The sequence below is a fragment of the Stenella coeruleoalba genome, assembly GCF_951394435.1.
Source record: "Stenella coeruleoalba genome assembly, chromosome: X".
Classification (NCBI taxonomy): Eukaryota; Metazoa; Chordata; class Mammalia; order Artiodactyla; family Delphinidae; genus Stenella; species Stenella coeruleoalba.
The window spans coordinates 121,437,927-121,446,424 of NC_137152.1; the positions used below are offsets into that span (position 1 = coordinate 121,437,927).

The following is an 8,498-nucleotide window of genomic DNA, read 5'->3' on the forward strand; positions in this document are numbered from 1 at the left end:
CCTGTTCCCTATGCACTGACTCAAGATTCTAATTACAGAATCCTGACTATGTTGGGGTTGGGGACAAGCATTTCAGGAGCTCTATATCCCTTGTACACCTTGAAGATACCTGTGGAACTCTCCCAGAATAGACTCATACTTTGAAGAAAATTACACAATCAATCAGCTGCTTTAAGAAATTATCACTGAAGCTGCTCCCCTACTCTTAACTACTTTGAATATTCCCTCTATGGCTTTTTTCCACTCTCACCTATAGTTGCCTCTAATCATTAGGTCTTCCTGAGTTCAGAGGTCTCTTTCACACCTACACAGAGCTTTAGTTTACTCAGTTCTGTTAAGATTCACCATTAATTTTATCCCATTTAAATTCTAGCTTCCAAAATTTGCTCCATGTTGTAGACTACTGATAGCATTCTTCAAGGCCTTCTAATGGCAGTATGGGATTATTCTTATATTTACACTTCTCTCACACCTTCAACGGGATTTTGGGAGGGAGGAGAGGTAAACATAAGTTATCAGTAAGATATCTTGAAAGTGAAGTTCCCTAAACATTTAGTTTAATAGGTGGCTGATGAACATGTAAAGCTCGAGATATTTTGACCATCCTTTCTTCCATACAGATATACTTTCAATGACTACAGTGTTCTTCAAGAAGTCTAAGGGGGAATGTTTTCATCACCCTATAACTCTGGATGACCAAAACACAGGAGAGGAAGCCAAGGGGTGGAGGGACATGAATGAGTCAGAGTCTGATGAATGTATTTAATATTCTATCTCTCTTTCACCCTCTTCCTTTAGGTGGGAGCAGAGATAAGGTTGTTATGTATCATTTACTATACATTTGTATTCAAATAAAAGAAAAAATCAAATCAAGTTAGTTCAAACCAAAAGGAAGTTGATTGCATCATATAATGCAGAGGTAGGGTGGGCTTTAGGGCAGGTTGATCCAGTGGCTTATTAATATCATCAGGAACTCAAGTTCTTTCCACTCTGCTGTCCACAGACTCTATCCTATTGCTATCCTTCTTGGGTTATGGGACAGAAATGGCATTACTTGCTTTTTCTCTTGCTTTCAGAAGGAGGGAGAGCATCACTGGTGGAAATTCTGTCAAAAGAATGAACTAAAACTCTCCCAGAATCCCTTAGCCAATTTTTCATTTCTCATTCCCATTTCTGAACTAATTAAGGGCAAAGGGGGATGGATTATCTCGAACCAATCAAATGTGTCTCAGGTGCTAAAAGGGTCAGGTTAACCTAATGCATAGTGTGATCAATGTGGAAGGAACAGATTCAAACAAAATCTAGGGTTCTGTTAGAAAGGAGGAAGGGAAAAATGCATGCTGGGTATTATTGATTGAATGGACATTTCCAGGCAGTGGCAGTTGGAAAGCTATGAGAAAAGGGCAATGTAATTTAATGTTTCATTGGCTGAAAGAAGGCAGGTTGTTTGTGCGTATTGTTTCACCACTCTGTGCCTCTGTTTCCTCATTGGAAAGATGAGGATAAAATAATATCTACCTTACAGAGTGGTCTGAAAGTTCATTCATTCACCAAATATTTTTCAGCATTTACTAGGCATTGGGCAATATTCTAGCAGTAACTACTATGGTGAACAATGCAGATTAAATCCCTGCCCTGAGAAAGCTTGCTGTTTAGTTAGTATGTGGGTATGTGAGTGTGTGCAGTGGGGGAAGAAGATAAACATGGAAAAGAACTTTAAAATATTGTTTCCTTCCTCCTGAGCAGCCCCCTCCTCCCACTCTGTTTTAGGAGCCAGCCCACATTCAGGACACAGTGAAGCTTTTATGATCTGCTCTCTGCCAAGCAGAAAGGGGCCTGACCCTCAGGAGAAGGCAAGGGATTGACCAGCTGTGCTAATGCCTGGGTGGTCTCATCTGCAGAGTTGGGATGAAGGGTTGGCAAGCCCATGGTGACTGCTCACTAAGCCAAAGTCTCTCATTCAGACTTTACCAATAATGGAGCTGTTATTTCCTTCTCCTCCTGCCTGACTCAGGCATCTAGCTCTCCAGTCCAGAACTCCATAAGGGAAGAGATCTAGGTACTGTAGATCGGGCTGCTAGAATCCCAACACTGAGCCTAGAACTGTGATCATTATCATGATCATTTTTTACCTGGCACCCAGGGATGGCACTCCCACCTGAGCATTTCCTCTCAGGAACTAGGCAGCTGCCCTGGCCTGGCCCATTTAAGGCTTGGCTTGAGACTTGCTCAGTCTCTGCTATTCCAGCTGTGGCCAGGGACCAGCATCTGCAGTATCTGTTGGGAAATTGTTGGAAATGTAACATCTCAGGCCTGCCCCAGACCCTCTGAGTCAAAATCTTACTAACATTTTACTTACTTACATTTTACTAACATCCCTGGGGGATTTGCAAGCACATTACAGTATAAGGTGCACTGACCTCAGACATTTGCTTTCAGTCTGTGTGTAGGCAAAGGCAGTTTGAGTGGGAAGTGAGGTTTTCACGATGATGACTAAGTTTTTGCTCTGCCCAATCCTCATGTCCACCTTTAATATTGTATTTATTATCTTTTCATTCTGCAGTTACCATAGCAGAGAAATTACTTAGCCTAATATTATCATTTCCACCCAGTAATGGAATTATTTTTGTTTTGTTTTCAATCCACAGCAATAACATTTACTCTTGAAAGTTCTGTTGCAATTATTTATGTCTATAACCCTTACACGAAGTGACATCAGAATAATAGGAAGTCAATAAACAGAAGGCTTTCCTACTATGAAATGTGATCTTTATGTTCCAAATTTGGAGTGCCCAGGTATGCTGCAGCAAAGATTTAGGGTGTGTCAAAGGCCTGCTCAGAGCAGGAGGCCCCACAATGCTGTGTAAAGACTGCTACCAGTGTTATTCCTCACCATTCATGTCTACCAGCAGAAGTCAAAAAGATCTTACTAAATCTCACCTGACCATGCTATTCTATTACTTAACATCCTTCAATGGGTCCCCATTGATCTTCAGATAAAGTTCAAATTCCTCATGCTGGCCTATACAATTCTGCACAACTGACTTCTACTTATCTCTATACCTACATCTTCATCATATGCCCCTACACTCTGTTCTCTGCCCTCTGCACCCACCCGTACTCTCCTTTTGAGCTACACTTAACTATTAACGGTTCCTCAACAGCTACTTGCTCTCTCGAACCTCTGGGACACTGCACATGTTGTTTCCTATCTGTAGAATATTCTTTCCCCCTGTTGATCTCACAGAGTCAGGGAGGAGGGGCACAAGAGACAACCAACCACAATTTGAGAAATGCAGCTGAAGTTTTATCTTGAGCTTCCAGCATTGTGAAAAGAAGAAAAGAGATAAATCTAGACAGCCTTGAAAGGGGAAAGGGAAGAAAGGAACATCCTCTCCTCCTTTATCTTTTTTTTTTTTTTTTTTTTTTTTTGCGGTACGCGGGCCTCTCACTGTTGTGGCCTCTCCGGTTGCGGAGCACAGGCTCCGGACGCGCAGGCTCAGCGGCCATGGCTCACGGGCCCAGCCGCTCCGCGGCATGTGGGATCTTCCCGGACCGGGGCACGAACCCGTGTCCCCTGCATCGGCAGGCAGACTCTCAACCACTGCGCCACCGGGGAAGCCCTGCTTTTTCTTTTTCTTTGCTGCTGCCAGCCCCCAAGCCTCCTCCTCCATTTCCTCGGATGATTGACAACTAAATGAAATCCGCTTGAAATATGGCTTCAGCGGGCAGCCTGGGAGGGAGCACTAAATTCCTGATATACCAATGACTGGAGGCATCATTACAAGATGAAGATGTTTCCACATAGCTCCCGGAGGAGACTGCACCACTCTTCTTTCTTGATTTCACATTACATCCTTTACCCCTGGTTCTGAATACACTCTTCCTAACTTGAAACCCTGGGAAAAAGGTGAAACTTCTGCTACCTGTGAAGTGTGAGATCCACAGCGGCTGATGAGAAAAGAATCATTAATATAGTAGGCTTGCTCTGATTTGCTGGTTTACACATCCTAAAAGAAACAATTTAAATATTCATTCTGCGTAAAAATTGTGTTTATATCAGAGGAAGGCTATACTATTAAAAATGTTCAGATCTGAATAATTGTAATAAATTGAGCAGATGTCATTAAATGAAACAGTTATTGGCTTCAATTTAATGTTTTCCTGGGAACTAGGGTGATGAGGCTGTGGATGAAGGATGGTACCTATGGCAGAAGAGGTGGGAAAGAACCAGAACCAGTTCTCTCTTTCCTGGGAATCCCTTTCTCTGATGTGGAAAGATGTGCTTCACTTTTCTGCTTGATACAATGTGCCAAACTCAGGGTTCTTCCTATACCAAGATTTCAGGGAGTCCCTGCTGAGACACTGCTGTGCAGGCCTGTCTCTACTTGGTCTCTGGGTCTCCTGTAAAGTGGGAATCTGAGGCCCTAAGTAAGTCCCTTAGAAGTGAGCATCCTTTCCAGAAGCCAGAGTTCAGGGGCTGCCCCAAAGGCTCACAGACAGGACCTTAAATGCAGATGTCCATGCTCCTGCATCCCTTAGTTCCTGGAATTTCCCTCCCTGGCTGCTTGCTGAAGACATCTTTCAAGTGAGTTTCATTTATTAATAGTTGTCAATCAATCCCTCAAGGAGGTGGGTGGGGAGAATGAAAAGGTCAATAATGGAGGAGGAGGTTTGGCAGGCTGGCAGCAACAGAGAAAAAGGTTAAAAGGATGACTCTTTCCTCCTTTCCTTTTTCCCTCCTTGACTCCCTTTCAGGGATATCTATCTCTTACACTGTGGCTTGTAGTCTCTGTCTCGGTGCTCCACTCCTCCCAGAGGCAGAGAAACAGTGACTGTTCTATGCTTTGCACTTGCATGCACCTGGGAAGTAAAGACATAAACACTCCCTCCCCTCAAAGAGTTCACAATCCTGTGGGAGACAGCCAGGTAACCAACACTGACAACACACTATTATCAGTGCTAAAGCAGTCATAGCATGGAGAGCTAGGAGAGCTAGGACAGGGCTACAACATCCACAGGGATCAGGCACATCCTCAGATATTCAGATCATCAGTAGCTATACTTTCTCCCAGTGTGGCATTGCCTTCCTGGCATCACTGCCCTCTAGCTCCATTGCCACCTCTATGGCTTTTACGTCTATCCCAAATGCTTTTGGCCCCTTGTTCTTTTGCCCTGACACCCGTCAAAGCTCCAACTTGTACAGCTTCTCCCTACCCACACATGTCCTTCACTAAGCACTTGGAGAAAAGCCCAGGCAATCCAATCCTTTCCTATTCTGACTTAAAGGTGTTCTTTGCTCACCTATGGGGACAGCAACATAGCTGACAAAATCAGTGAACTAGGACAAGACTTTTCTAAAGATGCAAAGCTAAAGATTGAACACTTGTGCTACAGTTACCCCATTCTTGATCCATGTTACTAGAAATCTCCCTCTATTCTGGTACTGTTCAGCCTTGTCTATTTTGTTGTCTGTTGTAATCCTAGCACCTAGTATAGTACTTTGTGTGTAATAAATATTTGCAGAATGGATTTCTTGCTAGCCCAAGCCAGATTTTTCCAACAGAATTTGAGCAGGAGCCTGTATTCTGGGAGTTTAAAATGTTTGCCCAAATTAATAAATCCATACTCACATTCAACTGGTGAGCCTTGATTATTTCTGAGTGTCTAGAACCCTGGAAGGAAATAAACATGCGGGGAGATGTATTGGTTCCCTATGGCTACTATAACAAATTATCATAAACTTAGGGACTTAACACACATATATGATCTTACAGTTCTGGAGGTCAGTAGTTCAAAATGAGTTTTACCAGGCTGTGTTCCTTCTGGAGGCTCTAGGGGAGAATCTGTTTCTTTGTCCTATAGTCTTCCTGTATTCCTTGCCTCCTGGCCCCCTTCTTCCATCTTCAAAGCCAGCAATGTTGAGCTAAGTCCTTCTCAGGCTGCCATATCTCTGGTTTTCTCTTTGGCCTCCCTTTTCCACTTATAAGGGCCCTTGTGATTACATTGGGCTTACCCAGATAATCCAGGGTCATCTCCCTATTTGAAGGTCAGCAAACTAGAAACCTTAATTCCCTTTTACCATGTAAGATAATACATCTACAGGTTCTGGTTGAAGAAGGTGTAGACATCTGTGGGGGCCCATTATTCTGCCTGCCACAGGAGGGATTCTGGAGCCCCAAACTCTCATGTTCCTGAATGACAGCCATACTTGCCTCTTTTCCTCTGTGCCCAGTGCCGTACCCCACCCCCAATCCTTGGGCCTCATTCTTTCCCTCCCTCTCTCCCTTCTCCTCCTCCTTTCTTTGTCCATTGTTTCCTTCTCCTCAGCCTAAAAGTATATTTAAGATTCTCCCACATAAAAAAATAACTAACTCATCACAACCTTTATCAATTCTACATCCCCTCCAGCTTTTCTTGTAACCAAAAGTTCTTGAAGGAGACCTTCACATTTGTTATCTTTCTTCCCTCCTCCCTTACTTATCAATCCATTGCGATTTGGCCACTGCTCCTATAACCCCACAGAAAGTGCTCTTACAAACTTCAACAAAGACTTCTTTGTCCATAAATCCAAAGGAGATTTTTCAGTCCTGTCCTTTCTGAAACCAGCAGCAGCAAATGACAGCAATGAACATTCCCACCCCTCCATCCTTCTGGAAACACCCTTTTCCCTCCCTCTGCTTTTGTCCATAGCACCACTTCTTCCTGGCCTCTCTTGTACTTGTCTAGCTGCCCATTCTCAGTCCCCTTTGCTGGCTGCTGGTCTTAGGGGCTCCTTCCCCTTATGTGTTACTGCTCCTCTTTGGGCTCTGTCTGGACCACATTCCCTTCTTACTCTGTATGCCCTCACATGGCTGGGGGTGTGAGGCAGGGGTGGGGGACTGCAGGAGATCCTAAGGCTTCAGTTACTGACACGGGAAGGGGGCAGGGCACAACCTTTAAAAGAATGATATATTCATTGAGGACACGACATAAACTGGTTAGAACCAAGTAGGTCCAAGATGAAGGATGAGTTGACTTCCACTAGACTTTCAGCAACAGTATACACTCACTGTTGTACATTAGCATGCTAAATGACACACCCACAGGTGCCATGACTGTTCCAAGGTGGACGATAAAGGTCAAAAAGTGGGCAGTGACCCAATTCCTGGAAACCTGCCCCCTTCCCGAAAATAGTTGGAATAATCCTCCCACTCAGCCTATGAAATTACCTGTATCCTGGGGCTTCTCACCTTCAGAGGTGGCCCACACTGTCTGTGGAGTATGTATCTCCCTGAATAAACCTTCTTTCACTGTACTATGGCTCACTCTTGAAGTCTTTCCTGCATGAAGCCAAGAACCCACACTCAGCACTGTCCCAAGGGCTTGCCTGAGACCTGGGGTGTGACCATCCTCTGTGACCCAACTTTCTTTCCTGAAGCATCTTTTCTGGTGCCCAATGCAGGACCTCAAAGGGCATAGTCTCGATCCGCCTACTGGGCTATGGCTCCCCTCTGGAGGGTGGCTGGAACTTTTCCTGAGCCACGTAGATTCAAGTAGTCCCTTAGGTCATGGCTGACACTGCCTGCAGGATCTGGCAGAGACCAGTACTCTGGCTGTGAAGGAGCCCACAGAGGCCAAGGCTTTTCTCCCCTTGATCTTTCTCACTCTCCTATCGGTCTATCTCTTTGGATTCTAGAAGATCCACCTAGACAGCCACCGGACATCCAAATTAAGACTGCACAGCAAGTAATTGACAACTTAGTTGGGTGAGTTTCCCCTCTGTGGCTCCTCGAGCCCAATCCCCCCGCCACTCGTTCTTTGTCCCAGTCTGGTTCCAGGACACCAGAACTGCGAGAGGGCCCAAATTGGGGGACTCTGTGAGTCCTCCTCTAGATTTGAGACCCAGCCCTCCCCGAGTGCTCTTGGGGCTTACTGCCTCACTGCACCCCCAAGCAGATGTTGTGGGAGAGCACTTCCCTCAAGAGGGTTGCAGTCCCTTCCCCCCTAGGAAGCGTTGCATCTGTGCACCTTCCTAGTCCCACTCAGCCTTCTTACCTTTTTTCGGACTTTATCGAGCCCTGAGCGAAGGTAGTGGACGAGCACCTTTCTCAGAGGGCTTACAAATCTCTCTTGGGAAGCGTCGTGGCTGTGTACCTTCCCTACTGTCCTGGATTTCTCTTATATCTTCCTTCTTGGACTGTCTGTTGATCCTCGAGCCTCCTTGCTGGCTTTGCCAACAGGTTGGGTGTTGCCTCTTCTACTTGTCTGGAGAGGTGGCCCTCCTCAACATCACAAGGACCATATCCGGAGGGGAGTTTTGGCCTTGGAGGGGAGTTTTGGCCTTGTGTCGCTATCACTGCTTCCAGCCCTACCCTTCGGCTTTATTTGTTTCTTTTTCTTTTATTTCAGTGATAACAGTAACGCATTTAGTTATCTTAGGGCCTAGGTCTCCTCCCTCCCTCTCTGAAGGATTTAGGCCCTGGGATTCTGGTTGCTTTTTCTCCCACTGGCTCTTG

General features: G+C 45.2%; 1 protein-coding gene across 6 annotated transcripts in view; it reads right to left on the reverse strand.

Moving 5' to 3' along the window:
- Nucleotides 1–8,221, reverse strand: part of LOC307180814 (melanoma-associated antigen 10-like) — a 51,778-nt gene extending 43,557 nt beyond the window's left edge. For 3 of the 6 annotated variants that reach the window (XM_079911324.1, XM_079911318.1, XM_079911320.1), the window contains exons 1-2: nt 8,038–8,221; nt 5,634–5,675 (exon numbers count right to left, since the gene is read on the reverse strand). Coding sequence is in view for 1 of the 6 variants with exons in the window: in XM_079911318.1 (XP_079767444.1) it covers nt 5,634–5,635 (2 nt within the window). In the remaining 5 variants the exon portion in view is untranslated. The remainder of the gene's footprint in view (nt 1–5,633; nt 5,676–8,037) is intronic. The other 3 variants (XM_079911323.1, XM_079911319.1, XM_079911321.1) reach the window with 1 other exon arrangement.
- Between the last annotated feature and the right edge of the window lie 277 nt (nt 8,222–8,498).